Raw genomic sequence first — 27,564 nt, 5'->3', positions numbered from 1 at the left:
CAAGAGCTCAAAGTGACACCTTTGCAATGTTTGTTTAGGCAAACCAACATCCCATAACTCAACATCTGCAAAGCTAGAACCATTAAATGTTTTTACAGGAAAAATGCTCGTAAAATTTTAGCCAATCAATTCATAATTTCTGCTACAGCAACAGTAACTCACTGTTGACTTTTATAAAAAAAAATTTAAAAAAAAAAGTTAATTTGTAAATTGACTAAAGCTGTCAAGTACCTCAAATTTGCACTAAAGGACAGTACTTTAGTAAATGTGTTGTTGTTTTTTTATAACTTGATAATTTTGCACACATTCACCTTGTTTATCTTAAAGAAGGAACGTGTCATCTAAACAGTTTGGATCTTTTAATGTCTTTTTAATAGTTTTACTTGAGACTTCATCAGCTGCAGCTAACTTTTCATAAAATAAAAAAAATAACATGGGCCGTTCCTTTAACATGAAAATGAAAGGATTTAAATGGTAAATGGTAAATGGACAGGACTTACACTACCGGTCAAAAGTTTTAGAACACCCCAATTTTTCCAGTTTTTTATTGAAAATCAAGCAGTTCAAGTCAAATGAACAGCTTGAAAGGGTACAAAGGTAAGTGGTGAACTGCCAGAGGTAAATAAAAAAAGGTAAGCTTAACCAAAACTGAAAGATAATGTACATTTCAGAATTATACAAGTAGGCCTTTTTCAGGGAACAAGAAATGGGTTAACAACTTAACTCTATGGAGTCTTGGGCTATTTTGTCCATTTTTGAATTATTTTCATGTCTTTGTAAGTCATTTTGTGTCTTTTTTTAGTAATTTTGTGTCTTTTTTTTGGTCATTTTGTGTCTTTTTTTAGTCCTTTAGTCCAACATAAAATGTGATTTTGAATCTTTTTTTTACTTTCAAAACACTATCATGCTCAATCAAGAATTTTAAATGTTGCAAATGTGCATTAATTTCAGAGTACACTGAGACATTAAACTGCATCATTTTCAATTAAATTATGGAAAAGTTGGTGTGTTCTAAAACTTTTGAGTGTATATAGCGTTTTTATCCAGAGTGCTTTACACTACAGACTGCACTCATTCACCCGTTCACACACACATTCATACTGGTGGCCGAGGCTACCAGGGCACACTGGTGCCACCTGCCACCATTGGGAATTCATTCATGGATTTGGAAGTTGAAAACTTTCACCAAAAAGATCCAGAGGTGGAAAAAAAGCACAAAAACATCTGGCACCATACGTCTACTTTACTGAAACGAAATCTGTTGCCTTCAGCAGAGAATAAAAGATGAAATCAGGAGACAAATGTTGAGATTAAGTTCAGTCCAAAAACAGGATTTAAAACAAAAGTTCTGTAAGGCACCATGGTTAAAATTAATACGTTTTTATGAAATATCTGAAATTATGAAACTGTAATGTGAAGGTTCAGCACTGCCCCCTACTGGCTAAGAGTCTACACTTGAATGTCTTCAGTTAAGTAAAAAAAAAAAAAAAAAGGATTCTATTCAAATAAAAAAAGGTCTTTGTTTTTTGAACAATCAGTAGGGATGAACAATGAAGACACTCTCCCAATCCACCCAGTGGAAGACTGCATTTTGCATTTAAATTCATGTTAAATAGCTTAAATAGCTAATAGCTGTTGTTCTTGTCTGAGGTAATTTGCGTCTCGGAGTCTCGAAAAGGTGCAGAAAAGAATGAGGCACGTCAAAAATCAACCAAGAAGCCTTTTGGTGCAGAGAAACAAAAAAAAAGTTTCACAAATTGTACGGTTATTGTGGAGGCGTGTCAGGTTTACGATGGTCACCGTTGGCCACTGCAGCAATCTGTGAGTTCTCCGTTTCCTGTTGGATGTCGGCCACGTGTCGTTTTCTGCTCCCCTCTTCCTCTGTGGTGCCGTTAGTCTTCTGCTCCCTCTTCCTCTTGCAGACCAGGCCGGAGTCTTCCTCGCCAATACGACCCTCGGGGATTCCCAGAACTCGCAGACAGACGACGGCGGCTGCTTGTTCTGCAAATTTCTTCGACTTCTCCCTGAAAAATGAGAAGATAGTTCAACATGAGAGCCCTCTGTGCCTGGCAGTCATTACATGCTGCATTACGATTGTGCCATTTCTTTAAGTGTGTGTGTACCGACCACAGTGAAGATCTGTATCTCTTCTGTGCTAGAGTCACGGTCGACTGAAAGGCTCGATCCTGAGAGCGCTGCACCTGAAAACAAAACACGCAAGCTTCCATCGTCAAACTGCAAGTTTGCAAGCTCTTAGCCAATCAGATCAGTTATACCAGATGACGTAGTAGAGCAACAGAGATGGATGTTTGTTGTGTGTGTGTCTATGAGAGCGTTGTTTGCTGCTTTGCTTCTCCAGTTCTCGCTTTCTGCAAGATTATTTATTTTCACGCTTTATTCCCCCTCATGTCATTCAGCCACACACATCCACTGATTTTATGGGCAATAAACAAGCTGCTGCGGGCCTCTCGCCAGAGACCCTTTTGCCTTTCAACTTTCGCTCTAAAGAGAGTTTCGCGTCTGCAGCAGCCATGTTGGATCCGGAAAACTACAAGCTTCCAAGTGCCGAGTAGTACGCGTCATCGTCCTGCCGTCCCTCCCCGCTCTGTGATTGGATCCCTAAAACAGGGCTAAGAAACTGGCTTGGTTGCCAGACCGTCTGGAGGTTCGAAATTAAATTTGAGCGCGCAAGGCAGTATGGGTATACCCAGGCTAGGAAAGGCCAGTAAATTAAGATATTTTGAGCATACAGTATACTTCAGTGTCAGTTAAAGGGGCAGGTTGTAGTAACTCTGAGTTTCTTACAATCTCATAAAGCGGCTGCTCCAGTTTCTCCTTGCGGCTCCACTCCAGCAGGAACATCTTCGGAGTGATCTGAGGTGGATACTCCCTCCTGAAACCACAAATACAATTCAGATCATCAACTTACATGTGCCAGTTTAGTGAAGGGAAAACAATAGTTATCAAATGACGTCATTGTAGCTCTACTTGTACTTTCAGATTAATGTATAATACTGGTATATTAACTGTAACAGACTGAGACATATACATGCGTTTGCTACCATGCCTATAATACTTCCAGCACCCGTATATTCGCACATACTGTTGTTTTTGTGTCCTGTATTGTACATCTCATATCATATATTACTTGATGAAATTGTCTTTAATTTTATCTTTGATTTTATTGTTATTCATTTATTTATCTTCTGGATTTTTTTGTTGTTATTCATTCATATAAAGCACCTTGGTCAACCTTGGTTGCATATAAGGTGCTCTAAAAAATAAACGTGACCTTGACATACTGCAGTATTCACATCTGTTTATATTTAATCTTCTCAATATTACAGTTAATTAATTTTATCACCACTGTTCACCAGCCTACAATAGTGTAATATTTAATTTTATATACATGTTATTTTATTTCTCGCCATTTTTTTTCTTCTCATTTTTCTTCTCTACTTTTTTTAACATACATTTTGGGGGTAGGATTGTTGGAGTGTGCCTTAGAAAGACATGTACAGTAAATACATTGGTACTATGACAAATAAAGTATGTATATATATATATATATATATATATATATATATACATACATATATATATATATATATATATATATATACATACACATACACATATATATATATATATATATATATATATACATACACATACACATACACATATATATATATATATATATATATATATATATATATATATATATATATATATATATATATATATATATATATATATACATACATACATACACACACTACTGGTCAAAAGTTTTAGAACACACCAACTTTTCCAGAATTGAATTGAAAATGATGCAGTTTAATGTCTCAGGCTTCTCTGAAATGAATGCACATTTGCAACATTTAAAATTCTTTATTTAGCATGATAGTGTTTTGAAAATAAAAAAGATTCAAAATCACATTTTATGTTGGACTAAAGGACTAAAAAAAGACACAAAATGACAAAAAAAAGACACCAAAAGACACAAAATGACTTAAAAAAAGACAAAAAAAGGACACAAAATGACTTGCAAAGACATGAAAAGAATTCAAAAATGGACAAAATAGCCCAAGACTCCATAGAGTTAAGTTGTTAACCCATTTCTTGTTCCCTGAAAAAAGGCCTACTTGCATAATTCTGAAATGTAGCCAACATTATTTTCCAGTTTTGGTTAAGCTTACCTTTTTTTATTTACCTCTGGCAGTTCACCACTTATCTTTGTACCCTTTCCTGTTTACCTGTTCATTTGACTTGAACTGTTTGAATTTCAATAAAAAAACTGGAAAAATTGGGGTGTTCTAAAACTTTTGACCGGTAGTATATATATATATACCTTTTGATTATAAATGCTGTCTATTTAATGTTGTACACTGAACGATATGCCATCCTCTTCTGTGACTAGAATTCACGATTCCTTCAACCACTACTAAATATTAATATGGAAATTTGATTATAATTTTATTCATAATTACTAATGAGTGTTCCAAATTGATAGTGTAGTAACTTTATGAGAGTGATTTAGGTGAATTGGCTATGTTTTTTCCTCTGTTTTACAGAATGGTGCCCCCAACGAGTGATGACTTAGAGCAAATCAAGTCATATAATTTCTTATAATTAATAATTATTTATGATTATTAATAATTCTGATAGCCATCTTACCACACTTTTGAACTGTGAGATCCACACAAGTGTTGCTCAGGTTCATCCTTACATATTTGATATCCTTATGGGTGGGATAACATTTATGATAACGCCCTTTTATTCACACATTTGTCGCCCTGTGCAAGGTATCATTTATTCATGAAAAAGGCATCCTTAATTCCCAACAAAATATATGTTCTTTAGCATATCAACAGTATTTAGATGGTGATATTCTGCTCACAGTTGCTCTTATAATGATAAAGTTGTACTGACATTATTTAATATTCTAAATGTTATGTTGTTAACATACAACATGTATGTTATGTTAACATACACTACCGGTCAAAAGTTTTAGAACACCCCAATTTTTCCAGTTTTTTATTGAAATTCAAGCAGTTCAAGTCAAATCAACAGCCTGAAAGGGTACAAAGGTAAGTGGTGAACTGCCAGAGGTAAATAAAAAAAGGTAAGCTTAACCAAAACTGAAAAATAATGTACATTTCAGAATAATACAAGTAGGCCTTTTTCAGGGAACAAGAAATGGGTTAACAACTTAACTCTATGGAGTCTTGGGCTATTTTGTCCATTTTTGAATTCTTTTCATGTCTTTGTAGGTCATTTTGTGTCTTTTTGTGTCTTTTTGTGTCGTTTTTGGTCTTTTTGTTTCTTTTTTTAGTCATTTTGTGTCTTTTGGTGTCTATTTTTGTCATTTTGTGTCTTTTTTTAGTCCTTAAGTCCAACATAAAATGTGATTTTGAATCTTTTTTTTACTTTCAAAACACTATCATGCTCAATAAAGAATTTTAAATGTTGCAAATGTGCATTAATTTCAGAGTACACTGAGACATTAAACTGCATAATTTTCAATTAAATTCTGGAAAAGTTGGTGTGTTCTAAAACTTTTGACCGGTAGTGTACATATAATACATATAAAACGTTTGACTTTTGTTTTGAAGGAGCATGTTAAGCGTCATAAACTCACCGCTCAAACCTGACGGCCATGGTGGTGACGTCTCCGTCCATCAGCAGTCGCTCCGGCTGGCTGCTGCTCTGCAGGGCGTCCCTCTTGGCCTGCAGCTCTTCCTGCCGCTGCTGGTAAAACTCCTGCAGCCCGTATGCCTCGCTGCAACACAACACAACACGTCACTGATGCGTGACATCAGACACCAGCAGTTGGCCTTGTCACTTCTAATGACTAGCACGATATATATTAAAAAAAAAAGCCCTATACCTGAGCTCAGCGTTGGTCTGAGCCGCCTGCACCTGCTTCCCCAGAGGAGACTCCACCTTGTCTCTCAGCATCTGACACAGACAGTACTTAGTGTTGAAGGCGTGGTTCTCGTATCGGAGTGCCTGTGAAACGCAACGCGACCAATAACAGTCAGTCAGTTTGGAAGTGCAGAAAAGCCAAAACATAAGACAGTTTAAAAACAAATATAAAGACATTATCTTCACAAAGTACAGAAATTTAGAAAAGCCTCTGTAACATGGACATATGTAGACTGTAGTTTTGTAATACACATGGTAATTGTATTTATGTTTATAATATTTATATTTATATAGAAATTTACAATATACATGAATAGGTATTTACAATGTAATATAAATTGTTTATACTATATATACATATATATATATATATATATATATATATACATATACATATATATACATATACACATATATACATATATATATACACATATATACGTATATATATACATATATATACATACATATATACATATATATATATATACATATATACACACATATATATATATATACACATATATACATATATATATATAATTGTTTATAATATTTGTATATGACTATATTGATTATTCATATATATATATATATATATATATACATATATATATATATATATATATATATACATATATATATATATACATATATATATATATATACATATATATATATATATATATATATATATACATATATATATATATATATATATATACATATATATATATATATATATATATATACATATATATACATATATATATATACATATATATATACATATATATATACATATATATATATATACATATATATATATATATATATATATATATATATATATATACATATATATATACATATATATATATACATATATATATACATATATATATATACATATATATATACATATATATATACATATATATATATATATATATATATATATATATATATATATATATATATATATATATATATAGATATATATATAGATATAGATATAGAGACCTGTTAAGGGGTAGGACTCGATAAGTTTTTTTACTTCTTCCTACTCCCTTTCGAGCTTGCAGAAAGTGTCTGTCTTCTCAATTTTTTTTTTGCTTTTTTTTGTTTTGTTTTTTATTTATTCATCTATTAATATTTAAACTTGTTTTTTTTGTTGTTTTTTTGTTTTTTTACTTGCTTGCATGTTCGAAATAAAGACAATCAATCAGTTTGCATCCCGGGTGCTCTACTTGTTTTTCATAGAAGTGGAGGATGAAGAAGAGCAGTCAGAGGTTTCAACCAGGAACTTCAAACAAAACCTCTGAACCCCAAGCAGTTTCAGGGCATTTTTTGCACATCTGACATATTGTGGCCTGGTTTTACACTGCAATATACGAGTCCTGAACCGCTATTGATACAGCACAGCCATAGCTAAAAATAGGGAAACTTAAAAATATACACTACCGGTCAAAAGTTTTAGAACACCCCAATTTTTCCATTTTTTATTGAAATTCAAGCAGTTCAAGTCAAATGAACAGCTTGAAAGGGTACAAAGGTAAGTGGTGAACTGCCAGAGGTAAATAAAAAAAGGTAAGCTTAACCAAAACTGAAAAATAATGTACATTTCAGAATTATACAAGTAGGCTTCTTTCAGGGAACAAGAAATGGGTTAACAACTTAACTCTATGGAGTCTTGGGCTATTTGTCCATTTTTTAATTCTTTTCATGTCTTTGTAAGTCATTTTGTGTCTTTTTTTGTCATTTTGTGTCTTTTTTTGGTCATTTTGTGTCTTTTTTTGTCATTTTGTCTTTTTTTGGTCATTTTGTGTCTTTTTTTAGTCCTTTAGTTCAACATAAAATGTGATTTTGAATCTTTTTTTTACTTTCAAAACACTATCATGCTCAATAAAGAATTTTAAATGTTGCAAATGTGCATTAATTTCAGAGTAGACTGAGACATTAAACTGCATCATTTTCAATTAAATTCTGGAAAAGTTGGTGTGTTCTAAAACTTTTGACCAGTAGTGTATATTTTGTGCAATAAAATACAGCTACAATGCTTTATAAAAACAAAAAAGGCCAAGTTGAATTTATTTGTTTTTTTTTTTTTACAAAAATGAGAAACATTTTAATCTTTAAAAAACTTTTTTTTCCAAGTGTCAACAATATTGAAAGAAATAGTCTCCACATGCTATACATATTGAACTAATCACATTTTTACAACTCTCTTGACCGCTCCTCTCTGCTCTGTGTAAACTGCCTGCAGTTCTGTGCAAGTTTCACTAAATTTGTGTCACTTGACTGTTGGTGTCAGTGGAGTATTTCATTGCTTCCCACTTAGCTTGAATGCTTTTTTACAAGATGTAGTTAGTGTAAAGGATTTTTATTTTAAAATAAGATCTGTAGAATAAAGTAGTTTTTTTAAAATAAAATATGAGTATGAAGAGCTTATATTCAGTTATTTTTCCCCCCAAAAAACAACAAAAAAAACAAAAAAACAATTTGTTTTAAGGACCTTCCAAAATGTGAAAATCCAGCAATAATTTCTGGCTTTGATAAATGGTTTTATTTTGGTGATGTTTTTAAAGAAAGTATACCTTTCAAACCCACAGGCAGACTGTGTGGTTCAGAGGATGAAATAAAAACAAACAGTAAAATGTTTTTAACTATTACACACAAACTTTTTACTGAAAAATATGTTCTTACCAAGGTTATTATAGTTAACGAAAACTAACGAAATAATGAAAACTAGAATTGAAAAAAGATTTTCGTTAACTGAAATAGAAATAAAAACTAGAGTTTTAAAAAAAACGATAACTAACTGAAACTGTATTTTGTGGTTACAAAACTAACTAAAACTAACTAAAATCATAGTGAAAATGTCCTTAGTTTTCGTTTTTGTCAACTTTTTTCATTCATAATTCAGTGTTTCTATTTGAACATGCAACACATGGTGAATATGTTTACTGAGACCGGGATGTCTACACTAGAACCAAAATTCAAAACACCTGGAACTGTAAGAGTTAATAACCTTATTGGGGCTGAGATGGATAAACCAAAGGAAATAAAGGCAAAATTTATTATGACCACTTTGAATCTGGTACCCAACACATAGACCATTACAAAAAAACTAAAACTAACACTAAAACTAATAAAAACTAAACTAAAACTAAGCATTTTCAAAAAATAAAAACTAAACTAAAACTAGAAAACTCACTCTAAAAACTAACTAAAACTAACTGAATTTGAAAACAAAAATTCACAACGAAATTAAAACTAAAACTAATGAAAAATCCAAAACCATTATAACCTTGGTTCTTACATAGTGACAAAAAACCCTTCTAATAAATACATTTAATACTTCCGACCCTGCATATTAAAATGTATTTCTATGATCACGCAGAAACTCACATATTTCAGGTACTCCTCCATGACCCTTTCCACAGGAAGTGGTCCCTGGTGGCTGAACACGGATGCGTTCCACATGGCGGCGCGAGCCAACATGACGGACGAGGTGCCCGTCACCTTCCTGAACTCCTCGATGTCAGCGTTGGTCTTCACCAGATCCAGAGAACCTCCGCTGCAGGAGAGACGGCACGCTGATCCGTTTAGTCAATAATTAACAAACAAGCTCTTACATTTTGTATCCACTTCTGTTTTCTATTTATTTCAGTGTGCTGTGAAAATCAACTGACTGACACCTGAAACCACATAACTAGTAGTAAAATGTAACTAGGTACATTTACCCAAGTACTCTACTTCAGTAGTTCTCAACCTTTTTGAGTCGCGACCCCAAATTTAACATGCATGTTGTCCGCGACCCCCGCTCACTGAACACAATCTCACACGCACAGTTCAGATCACCCAAAAAAGAAAAAAAATGACCAAAAAAAGGAAACAAAATGACCAAAAAAGACACAAATTGACCACAAAATGATCACAAAAGACATAAAATGACCCAAAAGAGAAACAAAATTACCAAAAAAATGACACAAAATGACTAAAAAGACACAAAATTACCAAAAAAAGGAAACAAAATTACCAAAAAAGACACAGATTGACCACAAAATGATAAAAAAAAAAAACACAAAAAAAAGACACAAAATGACAAAAAAAAAAAAGACATTAAGTGACCCAAAAGACTAAAACACATTAACACATGAACACTTTAACACAGTGGACACAGAGCTGACTTCCAAAATGATTTGGCGACCCCCAGAAATCATCTCGTGACCCCAATTGGGGTCCCGACCCCAAGGTTGAGAACAGCTGCTCTACTTAATAACAAACTCAAGGTACTTGTACTTACTTGAGTATATCCATTATATGCAACTTTATACTTCTACTCCGTTACATATAACAGCTAAATATTCTCCAGCAATAAAAGGCAACATATACATGAATGCACACTGCAAAAAAAGGTGTTTAGTCTATAAACCAGATAAAAACACTAAATCTGAGGGAAATGATCTTGCTGCATGGACAGATAATTTCACTTTCTTCAATTAAGATTGTTAAATCTAGAAATAAGCATGTTGTACGCTTAAAATAAGAAATTAACTCTTAAAACAAGATAAATTATCCAACACTTCTAAATATAAAGGTTTTTTTTATCTTTTGTATCTCAGGCCAGTTCATCGCTGCTTGCAGCTTTAATTTATCTTTTGTTTATTTGAACGTTTTGTTCAGTAAAAATGTCTTGTTCAGCGTTTGGTTGGACTAACAGACACTCCAAGGAGTGGCTGTTCAGTTTTCTGAGGTAAGTAACTTACATTTTGTTTTTGTTTTTTTGCCAAAACTAACATCCCAAGTTATATATTTAGGAAACATACCAACTAAGATAAATAGACAAGACCGATACCTATTACAAATATTATTGGCTAGTAGCAAAAAGGCAATAACCAGAAAATGGCTAAGCAAGGAGTGTCCGACAATTTCAGACTGGATAGGAATAGTTAAAGAAATTTATAACATGGAAAGGTTAACATTTTCCCTGAGATACAGTACTGAAAAAGGTGACCAATACTGTAAGAAATGGAGGGACTACATGTATGAGAGGTGATTGCATATTCAGTGTGGGAAAATCTTTTTATTTTATATTATTGTATTTTTCCCCTGGGTCAGGAGCTTTTCTCCCCCAGTATATATAAATATGTATATATATATTCCATTTCCGCTTGTTATGGGGTTCTTTTTTATTTTATTTTTTGTACCGGTGACCTTGTGGACAGCACAAACGAAGGTATTTTGTGTCACTGGACCTGAGTTCTGCCAGCCCTTTGTTTAGAATAAAACCTGCCATTGTATTTTGCCATGGATGACCCTGTCTGATGTACCTGTTCTGTGTGTATAATTATATGTTTGTGTTTTGTTTTTCACTGAAAAATCAATAAAAAGAAAGTTAAAAAAAAAAAAAAACTAACATCCCAGTTTGTCATGTTCTGTGTAAACTTTGCGTGTGTGCCTTTAAGGGTAATTTATTTTTTCTTGTCTAAGTCTTTGATGTGATAGGTGGGTTAAGTCACATGATTTTGAGCTTTTGATCATGAAAGCTTTGATCTCTTCATTCCATGAGGTCAGCTTATACTTCACTGTTTTGCCTTGGAAAAGGATCGCTTGTAAGTTATCTTCACGTTTTTTGATAATTTCAATGTTTAGTTATTTGCATGTTGTCTCTGTTAATATATTGTATTATTTCTGTAATTTCAGTTTTACAATTATTTCAAGAGAAAGACAACACTAGAGACCTGTGAACAATATTCTAGTTTCTGTCCTTCTTTTGGAATGTGTTCGCTATCTGTAGATGTGTGTACAGACACTCACACACACTGAGGACAGAATACAGTTAATGCTCCAATTAATGCTAACATGAATTAGCAGCGTCAGGTTGAGGTGTAGAGAGGCTGTAGTCAGTGATCAGATCCCTCTCCTCCTCCACAGTCCAGATATGGTCTGCTCCCCGTATCAGAAACAAGATGGCGACAAGATGGTGACCAGTGTAACGCTGAACTCGATGCTTCCAACGGGCCACAAACCAATGGGTGACATCACGGTGACTACGTCCATTATTTATATACAGTCTGTGGTTTGTACAGCCTGACTCCTTACAAGAATCCCTCCTGATTTAAAATGTGGTACCAACTGGAGACAAGACAACTTTGTTAATAAAAGAAAAGATGGGTGATAGATTTTTACTGGGATGGATTATCTGCCTAAACTATTCTAAGGTCTCTACAAGTTGGTTTTATTGCACTTTTTTATGAACTGGCACCTTTTTTGTTTGTTAGATCAAAAGGATCATGGGGTGTTACGTGTTAGGCAGCAATGTGTGTGTTTTTGTGTTTCTCCTCCCTCCTTTTCCTGTGTTTTCAGGTGATTCCTGCTCAGAATGTCAGTGATTGGGATGACAACCTGCAGGTGATTACTGATGAGCTGCTAACTGTGTAGCCAGGCTGTGCTGACTACTGGCTCCCTGCATCCCCAGCTGGCCAATCACAATGGAAGAGACCCTTTTAAATGGAGGACATCTTGGGCCTTCATTCTCTCTTGGTTTTTCAATGCATGCGTGACTTTGCTTAAGAAAATTGGTTTGTGTGGTGGTGAGGTTGGGACTAGGTAAGTTGGGGGTACCCTGTACATTTTGCATCACGTAGATTATTCTCTGTTACTCCATTAGTTTATTGGTTGTGCCACCCCTGTATTGTTTTGAAAAGCCTTTTTTGTAGATAAGTTAGTTAGGCCTTTTGTTTGTTTGTTTTTCTTCACAGCTAGTTTAGATAGGCCTTGTTTTGTTATATTTGTTTCAACTTTCTTTTGGCACAATCACTTGTCCCATCCTCCCCCACCTTAGTGTGTCTTTCTTTTGCTGTTGTAAAATAAATCATCATTTGTTCACATCACTTTTGACTTTGTTTAATGTTCTGATTGTTATGTTATTGTCTGCTGGCTGGGTTTAGTCAGTGGACGTAACATGGGGTGTTGAGGCTTACTTTGCGATAACAGGGATGGAAACAGCCTGAGCGACGGCCTGAATGTAATCACAGTGGAGGGGGTGCCGGGGACGCTCCTCCTTCAACCTGGAACACACAAATGCTGCAAGTTAGTTTGGACAATGTATCGAATTTGTGAAAAAGACTCAGATTTCATAACATGACAGTGTGTTGCTTCTCCAGGTTTTAAAGGTTGCATTACAGTAAAGTTGTCTTTTTCTGAACTGTTCTTGTATTTGCATTACCCACCTAGTCCCTATATCCACCTCACTGATGATTACTTATCAGAAAAAACATTGTGTAAATATGATGTGAAAGTACCAATAGTCAGCCCTTCAATATGGTTGCAATACTGATCATTTGATTTTGTCGACTGTATCAGACACAAAAATATATTATGAATTATAACATATACGAGGTGCACATGCAGCATGATGAGTCACCCAAAAAGTTAACCCTCTATGGTACGCATTATGATGCCAGTTAGGAAAAATATGTTTGGAGTGTTTTTTTGTCTTAAAATAGACTAAATAAACATAATCTGAAGAAATGTCAGTCATTTTTTTGGGTTTGTTGCCCATAGGCAACATTGTCCCAAAACGGTGCACACATTCACATCATTTATTTAATAAACATGTGTAAAAGATTCAGTAGCTTCAATGCGTAACATTTTAAATTTAATAACATTATAAAAGGAACTTTTTCAACTGGTTTCCTGTCTGAATTTTGCTTGTAGGCAACACTGAACCATTGAACCAACGGCCCATTGAAATGAATGTCTTCAACAGTCTTAGTGGATGAAACTATCAAAAATAAAGGTCACCTACGGTGCAAAGCTGTTTCCTACGGAAAAGTCTGCAAAATAGGGTTTCAATATGGCCTCCTGGAGGTCAAATGATGACAAATTAAAGCATTGCTAGTGGTTCCCTATACTCTCCCCCTTTTTGTAAAGTATCGCATCTTTCAAAAACCTGTATTGTAGAAATTTGACAGGCCAAAAAATGGGTATGTTGCCTGAGGGCAACACTGTACCATAGAGGGTTAAATGTCTAACATAAAAATAAAAAAAAATACATAAAACAGTAAATTTATGCCATAAGATATGGAACTAAAATGAAAAAAAAAGTAGAATGTTAATATGAGAAAATACCAATTGTTGATACAGTGTAATACATTAGTAAAAATATAATTTCACATAGTCTCCAAACAGTTTACCTGCCGTGAACAGCGATAGCAGTAATGCCCGTCTTCTCAATCCTCCGGACCAGACTGATCGTCTCCTCCAACTGGAAACAGTGAAAAACATGAAACCAGTTACAGGAGATGTTACTGGGGACCAAGGTTATTATAGTTAACGAAAACTAACGAAATAACGAAAACTAGAATTGAAAAAATATTTTCGTTAACTGAAATAAAAATAAAAACGGGAGTTTTTTAAAAAACGATAACTAACTGAAACTGTATTGCGTGGTTACAAAACTAACTAAAACTAACTAAAATTACAGTGAAAATGTCCTTAGTTTTCGTTTCTGTCAACTTTTTTAATACATAAACCTTTTTGGTTGATATGAAATCTATTTCATCTTTCTGGTTTTAGGACTTAGTAAATTTATTGGGGCTGAGATGGATCAGACAAAGCAAACAAAGGAAACATTTATTGTGACCTTATTGAATCTGGCACCCAAAAAATACCCCATTACAAAAATCTAAAACTAACACTAAAACTAATAAAAACTAAACTAAAACTAAGCATTTTCCCAAAAAATAAAACTAATCAAAACTAGCAAACTCACTCTAAAAACTAATTAAAACTAACTGAATTTGAAAACAAAAATTGACAACGAAATTAAAACTAAAACTAATGAAAAATCCAAAACTATTATTATAACCTTGCTGGGGACACTTCGAGACAAAACTGACAACTATAAAAACCCTAATGAAGAACATAAAGTATAAAATAGCAGTAAAAAAAAAATCACAAGCCAACAATAAAAAATATTGTTTGACAAAAAGCAAACATAAACTGATAGTAATACACTTTTGAAATCTTACAGTAGGCAGGATTCTGATTTTACACGTGACCGGTATGGAGACTCCTGCGACCAGCTTCCTGAGGATCTACAAACAAAACAAGAAGTCACTCTGCTGTCGTTTCTTCTGTATGTAATAAAATGTATTTCAAATAGTTTAGTTGGATTTTCAGGTTGTTTTCTTCACAAAGTTTCCAGCTTCCACTGAGCCGACCGGCTCTAAAACTTAAATACAGAGACACAGTACTCACCGCCTCGATCTTGTCAGGATGTGAGAGGAGAGCAGCTCCCATCCCGCCCTGCAAGAAGTCAGCCAGAGGTCAAAGGTCAAAGGTCACGTTTATTTCTAGAGCACCTTATATACAACCAAGGTTGACCAAAGTGCTTTACATAACTGGATAACAACAAAAAAATCCAATCCAATACAAGATACATAAATGAATAACAATAAAATCACAAATAAAAATAAAAGACAATTTCAGCTAATAATATATGAGATGAGACGTGCAATACAACACACAGAAACAACTTTCTTCTCACACAGGTTCGAAAGCCTGGGAGAAAAAATGAGTCTTTTTTTTTTTTTTTGGCCCACCACCCCCCCCCCACACACACTTTTGGAGGACAACTTTATTTTTATTTACATAACAAAAAAAAGGTAAACAACTTGAACAGAAAATCAGGTAAATAATTTAAAAAATAAAAATAAAGAGTAGATATTTACAACACCAGTTGTTGTTTACGTTGATTTCTGACAGTAGGTATGAGGAGGGTTATTGTGTGGCCATACATACAGTATATGCTGATGAGCAAATCAGCGGACCGACAGACAGACCAATTTTTTATGTAAATGCTACAGATGTGTGTGTGTGGGTGTGTGTGAAAGTGTGTGTGTACTTTGTATTTAAGTAAGTGTTTGTATATATATGTGGATTTTTCAGGGTGAAAGAAGGAGATGTGTTGAAAAGTTATGTGGAATTGGGATCAGGCATTTGTAGAGGTGAATTTTTTAATAAATGTAGACCAAGTTTTGTTGAATCGGGGTATATTGTGATTAATTGATGCTGACATGGAGTTGACGGTAGAAAGCGAGGAGGAGGACAACAGACTGACACCCTACAGCCAACATGACAAGAAAATCGAGTGACTCTTGATGTGATTTGTGCAACTAATGGTGCCCATGTAGAGGTGTATTAAATGAGGGGAAAAAACTTCAATATCTACTCCTCATTTTGTAATAAATTCCACATATGAAAAAATGAGTCTTAAGAGAAGATTTAAAAATGTCCAAGGTCTTTGACGACCAGATATGCAGCGGTAAACTGTTCCACAGCTTCGGGGCAGCCACTGCAAAAGATCCATCGCCATTTGTTTTTAGCATTTAGGCACATCCAGGTAGGACTCATTTGCAGACCTCAGAACTCTGGTCGGTCTGTGAACCTGTATGAGTTCAGCCAAATACGCTGGTGCCAATCAGTTTAAAATTTTAAAAACAAACATCAGGATCTGAAACGGACAGGAAGCCAGTGTAGAGAGGTCAGAACTGGGGTTATGTGTTCACGTTTCTTTTTGCCTGTTAAAAGACGCGCTGCAGCATTTTGTACAAGTTGTAGGCGTCGAAATGAGCGCTGGTCTAAACCTACATACAGCGAGTTGCAAAAATCTAGTTTTGTTGAAATAAAAGCATGAATAACCTTCTCCAGGTCCCTAGGACAGAGGTACGGTTTTTCCCTGGCCAGAAGTCGCAGCCAGAAGAAGGTCAGAGCAGATTTAGCAGCATGTTGGCTTCAGACAGGGAACTCACCTTAGTGGAGTATTCTTTTGGACAGCCCATATTCACATCGATAGCTGCCACATCCTTCTCCCTACAGAACGAACAGATCAGCTCGTTAACCAGTAGGTTCACTAGTGCATCATGGGAAAAAAAGTGGCTTGATGTACAGGGTGTCCATAAAGTCTCTTTACAATTAAAAAAAAATATTACAAAGGTAATTGATGAGATATCTTGAAACAGATTTGTTGTATATACCCAGTGGTTATCAACGTTTTTAAATCACATTGCATTTGTGTATTTCAGGTACCCTGTTGATGAAACAGTTAGTGGTAAATGAACCCCTATAAAATGGCTGCTCCTCAAGAGAAGGCACACTGGCCCTCATTTATCAAACGAGCGCAGAAACGAGCGCAGAAACGAGCGCAGAAACGAGCGCAGGTCTGAGTGTATATTTCGTCTTACAACAGGGTTCACGTGGGATTTATCAAACGATCGTATCTCTCCAATCACAGCGTGAGAATGATCAGCTGTTGATAAATGTGGCGGCTCGAAACAAGCCTCATTTTAAGATCACGCCCTAAGATATATAATATATAATATATACTCGATTCAACTGGTTCGCCTCGAGAGTTTACGACACCGAAGGGAGCAATACGGCCAAAAAGACGATTTTTTCCCCCTAAAGTCAGCTTTATTAGTAAAGTACACCATTACAAATAACAACAGTAGCAATATAGACATATTACAGAATTACGCAGCGAGGGAGGTTTATGAAATAAAAGTACTTATAGTTATAAACTCAAACAAGTTCAGTGAATATTTTACATTTGGAGCACGGACTTAGAAGTTTTCACAGCTTTTTGGTTGAAGGAGGTAAACAGTGTTTTAAAGTAAGCTTTAATTCAAAAAGAAGAGGAATTTCTCAGAGGCAGAAAGTGAAACGCTGACGTCCAACAGCTGCAACAACAAACTAGTTTTGTTTGGCAGCAAAAAAAATCTCTGTCAGCAGAGTAGCAGTGGAGCATTAAACTCCTGGTGAGGTTGGAATATTTCATTTATATATTGTGATATATAAAGCCTAATAGCCTATATAATATCCAAATATAGTTATTATTATGATGGAGAGATATTATTCAATTATTTACATTTAGTAATAATTCTGTCCCAGTCAGAGGAGTGTGTGGCAGCGCTGATTGGAAATGTTTCTATTTGGGCACCACCAGTGGTGAAGAACACACTCCGGTGTCCGGAAGGATAACGGTGTTGTGTTAAATGTTTACCAGATAACGGTAAACCTTTAATAGCAGAAGACAACAACATTTAATAGCCTTGGCTAGTATTATTGTTAAAGAATTTCCCGGTTGCAGGTTGTATTTATTTTAAATTATGTTTTAGTGATAAATGATGTAGCCTAAATGTAACTGTTGCCAATTTATTGCAACAGATAAAGGAGTTAATTTAAGTTGTATTTGTTTCTTTAAATTATATTTTATTTGGTATACATTATAATGCTTTTATTTTGAAGGTGAACTAAGTCACCCAAGTCTCGTTGGCTGCTCTCGGTTCGTGTGTGGATTTCCCGGGAAGCATGAACAATGGTTCAGATGGAATTGTTTGTCAAGACAGACTGATCATTAACATGAAGAAGACTAAGGATAAAATATAATTCCCTTTATGTAGCATGCAGCCAACAAGGTATTTTGTTTAATTTATCTGTATTTTACTTTGTGGAATGTAATGTTTGTGAATGTGATTTAACCTTTATTTCATTATAATTTATGTGCAGTTTTCACGGTGGATTTTGAGATGGATGAATGACGCTCAAAATAAATCAGTTGAAGGAAACCGACTTGCGTTTGCCTGGTGCTTGGAGGGAGTTACAGTGAAAACTTGGACTGTTCGTCGACCCGAGTGGGCAGAATGAACGCCAATCAACACGGCCACAGAGCAGCGGAGGAGCGCGGATGAGCCGAAAACACGGACAATATGCCACATAAGTAAGACAATGCAAATGCAGTTTTAAGGAGCAACGTCTTGAAGACAGAACCAGAGAGAACTTGGACACCAAGAAATAAAAAGTGATCTAAGAAGAAAAGGGTTTTTGTGAATGTTTGCTCAAAGATTTACTGTGCATTCTGTGGTGTGTGTATAAAATGTTTTGCTTTGTCACCATTAAAAATCAAAACACCACAGAGTTTAATCAGCTCCAGGCATCGATACAATAGTCTAAGATCAATTCTCCGTCTCAGACGTGTGGACTTCACGCTGACTCAGATTTGCGTACACGAGCTGAGAGCAGACGTGAGATCTGATCGTACCCTCCGCTCACGTCCAAATTGATAAATGCAGAGCTTTGCGTAGAAATGATCGTACGCCCACTTTACGCTCACTTTCTGTCGTACGCTCGTTTGATAAATGAGGGCCAGTGTGTATCATGGTTTATTCAAACAAAATTGCGGGGGACAGTTTCTCTCTATGTTCGTGCCTCAGTTTGACTCGCGGCGAGCCAGAGGGACGGTGGTTGGAGTTGACGGTAGAAAGCGAGGAGGAGGACAACAGACTGACACCCTACAGCCAACATGACAAGAAAATCGAGTGACTCTTGATGTGATTTGTGCAACTAATGGTGCCCATGTAGAGGTGTATTAAATGAGGGGGGAAAACTTCAGTATCTACTCCTCATTTTGTAATAAATTCCACATATTTGTCCTTTAAATTGCCTTTTTAATAGTTTTTTTGAGTTGTAAAGAAACTTAATGGACACCCTGTATTTTAAATATTTTAATACATTTTATTATATTTGACTTTACAAATGTGTTTTCATTTTAAGCTGAGCTATGTGATGAAAACATGGCAGCTATTTCTGAAATATGCCACCAAATGAAACATAGTGGTCTTTTTAATCATTTGGAGATACAGTCAAGCAACTTATTTTTATACTATTTATTTGTTTATTTAGAGTGTTTCCCAAGAAGTAACATGCGGGCACAAAAAGCTGCCCTGTATTCTTTCAAAGGGCCAGCAGGGGGCATCTCTGCTGGTTGCAAAAAGAAGTCTGACCACTCTATAGTTAATTCTATAGAAAATGCCCATACTTGTGACTTGATTTATTATCTCAATGAACATTTTCCTAATAAGCTGATGGTCTCAATCATTAGTTTCCAGTCTTCTTTAATACAGCATGAAGTTCATTTGGTAAATTATGGTCCCATTTAGAGTAAATTAGCTGAAAAAAAATAGGGTTTGTTTTCCGATTGTTAAAAGTTCTTTGTAACATTCCTGTAACATTTGAACATTGTTCTGCATATGGTTGGATTAAACCACACTAAAGTTTAAACCACTACTTTGAATAACTGTCCCTTGCTAACCATGGCTCCCAATCTGTTTTGCAGATGCATGCACTGGTTGCAAAGAACCAAGATGGCAACAGCAAAACACCAAACTTGTGGCTTTGAAAACAAAGTCCACAAACCAAAAGGTGACATCACAGTAACTATGTCCTCTATTGTTATGCAGTCTGTTCTTTCCATGTTCCCGTATTGACCCACATTTTACAGCACTGAGGTAGAGCAACAGCTACTACTATGTTTAAAGCTTAAACTGTCAATTAAAACTATGTTTAAGGATCAGAAATAGAGCTGTGAACTCACACGAGCCGGGCCACAGTCAGCGCTCTGTCCGGGTCAGCAGTTCCCTGGAAATAAGAAGAAGAAGAAGAGAAAACTCAGTGTGAATCTACAGCAAACTGACAGCGAATATGGGATTCAAACAGCAGTGTGTTCTGGTCCAGATGATTTCTGTCTCACCATCTGGAAGACGACTCTGTCTTTCTCCCTTTCACAAGTCCTGAACATCACTCGTTCATCTGGAGCGACAAAATCCACCGTCTCCAGAACCTCTGCCAAACACACACACAATAAAATATGGTTAATGTTTCAGGTGTTTAATTGTCACGCGCACAACAATTACAGTGGGGAGATGTTGTTGCCAGGTTTCCTCCAGCAGTGCTTCAACAAAATTATTATTTTTTTTAAAAGGGAAAAATGAGGATCTAATCTGACATTCGTCTCCTGGATCACAGATTACCTGACAGGAAAACCACAGTATGTCAGGTTGGGGAAATGTGTTTCTGGGACAATAATGAGCAGCACAGGGGCTCCACAAGGCACTGTTCTGGCTCCACTCCTGTTCACACTGTACACAGCGGACTTCAAATACAACTCTGAGTCCTGCCACATCCAGAAGTACTCGGACGACACTGCTATTGTGGCGTGTATCAGGAATGGACAGGAATCTGAATATAGGGATCTGAGCCACAAGAACTATCTCCTACTGAACACCTCAAAGACGAAGGAAATTATCATAGATTTCCACAGGGTCAAGCCCACTCTTCAGCCAGTGGATACCTGTGGGGTGGACATGGAGGTGGTGCCAAGTTCTAAGTATCTAGGTGTATACCTGGATAATAAGTGGGACTGGTCCCTAAACACAGACGCTCTCTACAAAAAGGGGCAGAGCCTCCTCTTTTTCTTCTTGAAGCTCAGATCTCTGGACATCTGTAGTGAGATGCTGCAGATGCTTTATCAGTCTGTGGTGGTAGTGTGTTGTTTTATGCTGCAGTCTGCTGGGGAGGCAGCATCACACACAGAGATGATCAGACTGGTCTAAAGAGCTGGTTCTGTGGTTGGAGCCAGGTTGGACACACTGGAGGAGGTGGTGGAGAGATGACCTGTCAACATGTTGGAGGCCATCCTGAAATACCCAGATCATCTGCTACACAAAACCTTTATGGAGCAAAAAAACAGCAGTGGACGGCTCCTCTCTCTCTGTTGCAGGACGGAGAGATACAAAAGATCCTTCTCTCCTACAGCCATCAGGCTGTCTCATTTTAACAAAGATTCTACCAGACTAACTGAATTTACCCCTGGTGTATAAATAAAGTAATTTTGATTTGATTTGATTAACAGTAAAATAACAAGACTCTCACCGTTCACCACCCTCTGACACTGGGCCATTTTAATGTCGATCAATTCCTGAAACAGACAGCACAGAGTTATCAACACTTTAACACTCATACCAGATGTATTTCCCTGTCAAAGCCTCCATCCTCACCTCACAGTAAACCACATCAGCTCCGTAGTCCAGGGCCAGCAGCCTCATGGGCAGAGTCCCCACCCGGACCATCGGAGCCAGGGCGGTGATATTACTGAAGCTCAGCCGGCCTGTTTCCATCATAGCGGTTCAGTCTTCCTGTTAATTAACAACACAGATGAGCCAGCACCTATATGTTAACACTGGGTTAACACTAAGAACTACTTGGTTCTCTTTGCCGGTGTTGTGCCGTATTAAGCACCCCTGCCTTGAAAAGCACCCCCTCGTATATATATATATATATATATATATATATATATATATATATATATATATATATACACACACACACTCACATAAACACATACTTAGGAGTTTATATTCAATGATAAGTAGACCAAGAAAAAAAACAACACACTGACACTTCAATATACATATATATATATATATATACACTCACACAAACACATACTTAGGAGTTTATATTATATATATTTACAAATATTATGGAAGACAACACAGTAAGCAGGCTATTAATTCATGACATCAATAACCATTTACCCGATTTTTGTTATCTGTGACTGTGATTGTGGGAAAGTATGACTATTGTGGAATCCATGAGCGCATTTAAACATGAATCATTAACACAAAACTGGACGCTAAACAGAACGTGACATGGAATGAGAATATCATTTTTGTCATTGTGTGTACGTTGTCATTTGTAGTAAATTAAACATGAGCATTTAGTCCTTTTTGACATTTACTCGTGAATAAGAGATCTGTGTTATATTAAGAGATCTGAGGGGGGGCTTAATACGGCACAACACCGGGACCAGCTTGGTTTTCTCGCACCAGACAGATCAGGCGAAACTCAGGTCAAAAATCTCTGCATTTGATGCGGTTTCAGCTCACACGCACGTAACAGGCGACAACTAAACACCCTCAACATAAAACCTGAATCTGTGTGATTTAATCTTTAATACGGCAAACAATGAGCACACGACGCCACACATATGACTAATATTGTTAACTTTTTGTACCGGTCCCATAGCCTACAGGTCGGCAAGTCGTTCTTCTTATCCAGCAGTAAGAGCAAAATAATATTCAGAGTTTATTGACAGTGAATCGCAATTTCCGAATTAATAAAAAATGCCGAAGTAACAACAGAGCCATAAAAAATAGTAAAAGATATAAATGTATGCTCTGTTTGCCCTATCCGCTAACCGACGTGCATGCAACCTTTAAACTGCCACTTTTCTTTAAGGAGTTTGGTGAAACGGATCGATCAGAGCTATGCTATTGCTAACATTCAAGCTGCTCCATAAACACAACAGTTTCAACATAATAATAGCCAAACTAGAGTTTGATAAGGTAGCGACGCCTATGGTTATTCAAATGATTGTCTGTATATTGTATAACTTCGCATCAAATACACTCACCGGCATTTATGTTCTCTAATACTGACGACAGCAGCTGTAGCGTGTGGTCATGTGGGGTAAAAATGAAGCGTGTTGTTTAAACTTCCTGTTTGGACTCACGTCATCATGACGACATCATTTTATAGCTCCTTATTAGATAAGCACTAAATTCCAAAATGCAAAAGCAAACATATACGTAATACTTTTTATGAAAAGAGGAAAATAACTTTTTTTTTTTTTTTTTTTTTAATTTTAATAAATTTTTAAATATTGAAAACAAATGCAGTTTTTGCAATATGGAACCAGAAACTCATTTATTGGAACTGAACTCATTTAGTCTACCACTGTACCCGATCTATCAATTTCTGGACTCAACTTGAACAATATATAGTGTGTAAAATCAAGATAAACATCTTCATTGACTGTAGAAGTGTGATCATGTATTTTGTTCATGGAGAAAAATGACATCACCTTTATTACAAACCTATTCATTTTGTTTGGCAAATTTCTCACACAAACGCAAATACACAAACGCAAAACTCCAGCCAACTTTAGAAGTTTCTTGCATGAGTTTAAAGAGTAAATGAAATCCTTTACACTAATTGACACTTAACAATGCACTACATCTACAGATATATACGACAGTTTTCGAAGAACAATAATGTATTTACATTATGTTGCCTTTTTTTATTTTGTTTTTTCCCTTTCCTGTCATGTTATTGATTAATTTATTTATCATCCTCCCTACTTTTTTAAGTTTACTGGCATTACTAATAATAACCTTAATTTACTGTGATTTATTTATTATTTATTTCTGATGATACATACATATTGGAGCACCTGTCTGCTGTTGTATATACAATTGTTTGTATGTACAACCCTTTTATAATAAAGTTCATTATATGAAAAAAAAATAGATCAGCACTAAAACAATAGCTGATACTACTGCTACTTCTACGTATCAAAATAATAACAATAATAATAATAGTTAAGTAAGTATAAGTATAATCATATCATCAATATTACTAATACACTAAAAGTATTAACATAATTAAAAGGAAAAACAGCTAGAACCGTGACATGTTTTTACATGAAAAATGACTGAAGTGGTTATCAAAATAGTTGCCAATTCATTATCTATAAAGCCACTTACAGAATAATTAAACTGTTCTTGGACAGAGTTTTAGGTGAATTGAATTTTTTACAAAACATCATATTTTATAAGCTCTTTGTATGTCTTGTACACTGTAAAAGATGTTTGTAGAAATTACAGTAAAACACTGTCAATTTGCATCAGAAATAGGTCGTAAAATTAAACATTGTACATCACCGTAGCAGATACTTTTAATTACTGTCAATCAAAGAATAGTAAAAAACTTTAAATTCTACCGCCATAAACTGTAGAAAACACACAGTTTTGCTGTAAAAATATAAATTTTTCATAAAGTTAATGGAGAAATACCACGATGACACAATTATCCTAAAAGTAATGGGATTATTCAGTATAAATTACAGTTTTTGCTGATATTTACATTTACATACGCTCACTGTATTTTTTACGGTGATGTTCTGGCAACCACAGCTGCCGGTATTTTACCGTAAATTAAACAGAAATCTTAACGTGAAAAGTAACTTAAGCTGTCAGAGAAAAGTAAATAGTTTCTAAATACATGATTTCCATCTGAGATTTCGTAAAATAAGAGCATAAAGCAGAAGCAAAAGAAAATACTCCAATAAAGTACAATACAGATTATTTGCAATACTTCAATGCATCAGCATAACTCAGAAGGTCAAATAACATGAGTCCTGTTACAGTTCATTCTCAATTTATTGTGCTGCTATAGTTATTTTACTCATTTTTACAAAAAGTGCTCTAAAATACATCTGAGTTAACACTGCATGTAATGATCCCATTGTAAACACTGAATGCTTTACAAATAATTTACAGTGTAAAAGTGTCTGTATGTGTGAGACAACAGCTGCTTCACATCCTGTGCTGTGGTTCTCCTGGAGTTCAGCTTTTCTTGCATGTTATTTACCAACAGAATGAATCCCCCTATAGTCTATGAAGATAGAAATGCATAAGGCCATTAAAGACTTGTGTTACAAAATAAGGTTTCTGTTATTTGAGAAAGCAGACATCCTCAAAAAATGTAGTGAACTGATTAAAATAAGGCTCTGGAAGCCAGTCTGTGAAGTTAGCTGATCATTTCTATAAAACTCGGTCAAAGGCTGTGTATTCCTGAAATTCCTCATTTAAATTTAAATGCAATAAATGGAAAGTATGCCAAAATAACAACAGAGCAATTAAGATTTGTAAAAAGATTAAATTTATACTTTTTTTATAGTTTTGTCCGCCAACTAATGATATGAACGATGATGAATAACGTTTAAAATGTGAATTTTCTGAATGGAGTCTGGTGAAGGTCTGACATCTGGGACTAATTATTTGACAAAACACAGTGGCATTTATGTTTTAGTCTTTAACTTAAGTATAACAATACTTTTTTTTAGCTCTTTAAGTGCTTCAAGCTCAACCTTGTTAAAACCCAATACTTTAACCCATAAGAACCCAGACCCAGTTATCCTTAAAGGATGTGTTCTATAAGTGAACCACATAGAACATATTTCTGATGTTTTTTAAAAAACTACTACCCCTAAATGTCAAATATCTTTGATGTGACATATATACGCTACAATGGGCGTTTATGGTATTTATGTTTAGGATATTTTTTTTATTTTAAAATAGAAAAAAACTAGACACATTGTCTGCGTACAGAGACACAAATTTGCCTTTTTCTTTTGCATCTCCACAACATATATCAAAATTGTGACTTTAATTTGTTCTGGAAATGTGATCAGAACAAGTTAAATGCAACACAGCACTCCCCATTAACGGATTAGAATTGTTAAATTGGTTTAAACTTAGCCTAGTAACAAAAAATAAGCTTTTTAAAATTAGCTACTTTTACATTTCTGTTTCCAGTCACACAGTTTACGTCACTTAGGGATTTAATGAGTTAAGGTGAAACATAAAGCTGAATATGGGAGATTCTAGAAGATTTAAAGTGTTTCTTACACGTGTGTCACCGTGGGTTCTTATGGGTTAAAAATTACATGGAAAGTTGAGTATTCCTCTTTAAGTATGCTGCTGCTTGAGGGAGATTCTCAGACTGGGGGGTGCCTCCACTGTAAATTGAATACTGAAAACAAAAAATAAAATACAGAAATATTCTCAGAGTCAGTTGGTCCGTCATTCAGCAGAACCAGGTGAAATAAACAGGGATAATGTGCAGTAATACATAAACAGTTATAACCATAAATAAATGAAGCAGTGTCCCAATTCCATACTTCACACTAACTCATACAGGATATAAAGTTTAGAAAAGTTTCCAATTAAATGTACTTAAACATGTCAGAATGTCCCTAAAAGAAGCACATAAAAAAGTTATTATAACCCTCAACCCAGTAGTATATAAAGTAATTAAAATAAGCTCCATATTATGAGCCGCAAGATTAAAGTGATTAACACATTAATGCCTCAATGATTATAACAACTTTTTTTATATATACTTTACATAAGCTTGTTTTAATGTTAATATATATGTTCTTTTACTTTATTTTGAATGCAGGACATTGAACTGTAACAGAGTATTTCTATACTGTAGTATTACTACTTTTACTCAGGTGGGAGATCTATACTATATATATATATATATATATATAGATATAGATATATATAGATACTAACTACAAAACAGCATACTAAGGATTAGTATATATCGTACATATGGTATACAGTTGGTATGTTTCATGTCAGTGGTACATAGCAAGCATGGAAAACTCCCAGTATCATCTGCATAAGTCATAAACATGTAATCTGAACTATTTAAACCAGAGATGATAATGTAATAATAATTTGCATATTAATCAACAGTGGGATTATAAGGTTTTTTTTATAAATAACACCTTCTGTGTTGCTGGGAGGCATTCGAGCAACAAACTGCTTGTTTTCTGTGCAAAGATAAACTTTTCTATTGATTATTACATTTTGCATTGTAAGACACTCTTTCTGTTGTTATGTGTCAAAAAACTGCAGTCATAAAGCAATGATTTGATATAGAGTCTAAACATGCTAACTGGCTAACGTGTTAACTGATTTAATCACCGTTTCATAACAGCATTTGTCTGACAGAATAAAACTGAAAAGGTATCTCAGTGGTTACACATTTAAAGTATCACGTCCATATTGACTGAGTTATTAATTCAAAGTTGGCTTTGTACCATTTATAAAGCCAACTTGAGCAGAGGGATTCCTGACCAAGAAGAAT

General features: G+C 35.0%; 1 protein-coding gene across 2 annotated transcripts; it reads right to left on the bottom strand.

Moving 5' to 3' along the window:
• Positions 1-1,223: 1,223 nt before the first annotated feature.
• On the bottom strand, positions 1,224-23,338 carry dus2 (dihydrouridine synthase 2). 2 transcript variants are annotated; one of them, XM_059334904.1, is made up of 16 exons: positions 23,255-23,338; positions 21,837-21,974; positions 21,712-21,757; positions 20,531-20,622; positions 20,375-20,418; positions 16,755-16,815; positions 15,202-15,249; positions 14,973-15,038; positions 14,136-14,206; positions 12,921-13,007; positions 9,343-9,511; positions 5,894-6,015; positions 5,645-5,785; positions 2,806-2,893; positions 2,128-2,201; positions 1,224-2,024 (listed from the first exon to the last, which is right to left on the bottom strand). In XM_059334904.1, the coding sequence occupies exons 2-16, from the start codon at positions 21,957-21,959 to the stop codon at positions 1,766-1,768; spliced, it is 1,491 nt and encodes a 496-aa protein (XP_059190887.1). In that variant the 5' UTR covers positions 21,960-21,974; positions 23,255-23,338; the 3' UTR covers positions 1,224-1,765. The 2 variants fall into 2 exon arrangements, with proteins under 2 accessions (XP_059190887.1, XP_059190888.1); XM_059334905.1 differs by having other exon boundaries at positions 21,837-21,970; positions 23,255-23,287.
• Positions 23,339-27,564: the final 4,226 nt, after the last annotated feature.

The sequence above is a fragment of the Centropristis striata genome, chromosome 6 (genome assembly GCF_030273125.1).
Source record: "Centropristis striata isolate RG_2023a ecotype Rhode Island chromosome 6, C.striata_1.0, whole genome shotgun sequence".
Taxonomy (NCBI): Eukaryota; Metazoa; Chordata; class Actinopteri; order Perciformes; family Serranidae; genus Centropristis; species Centropristis striata.
Note: the sequence above shows the minus strand (reverse complement) of the source record. Positions and strands in the feature narration are given on the sequence as shown.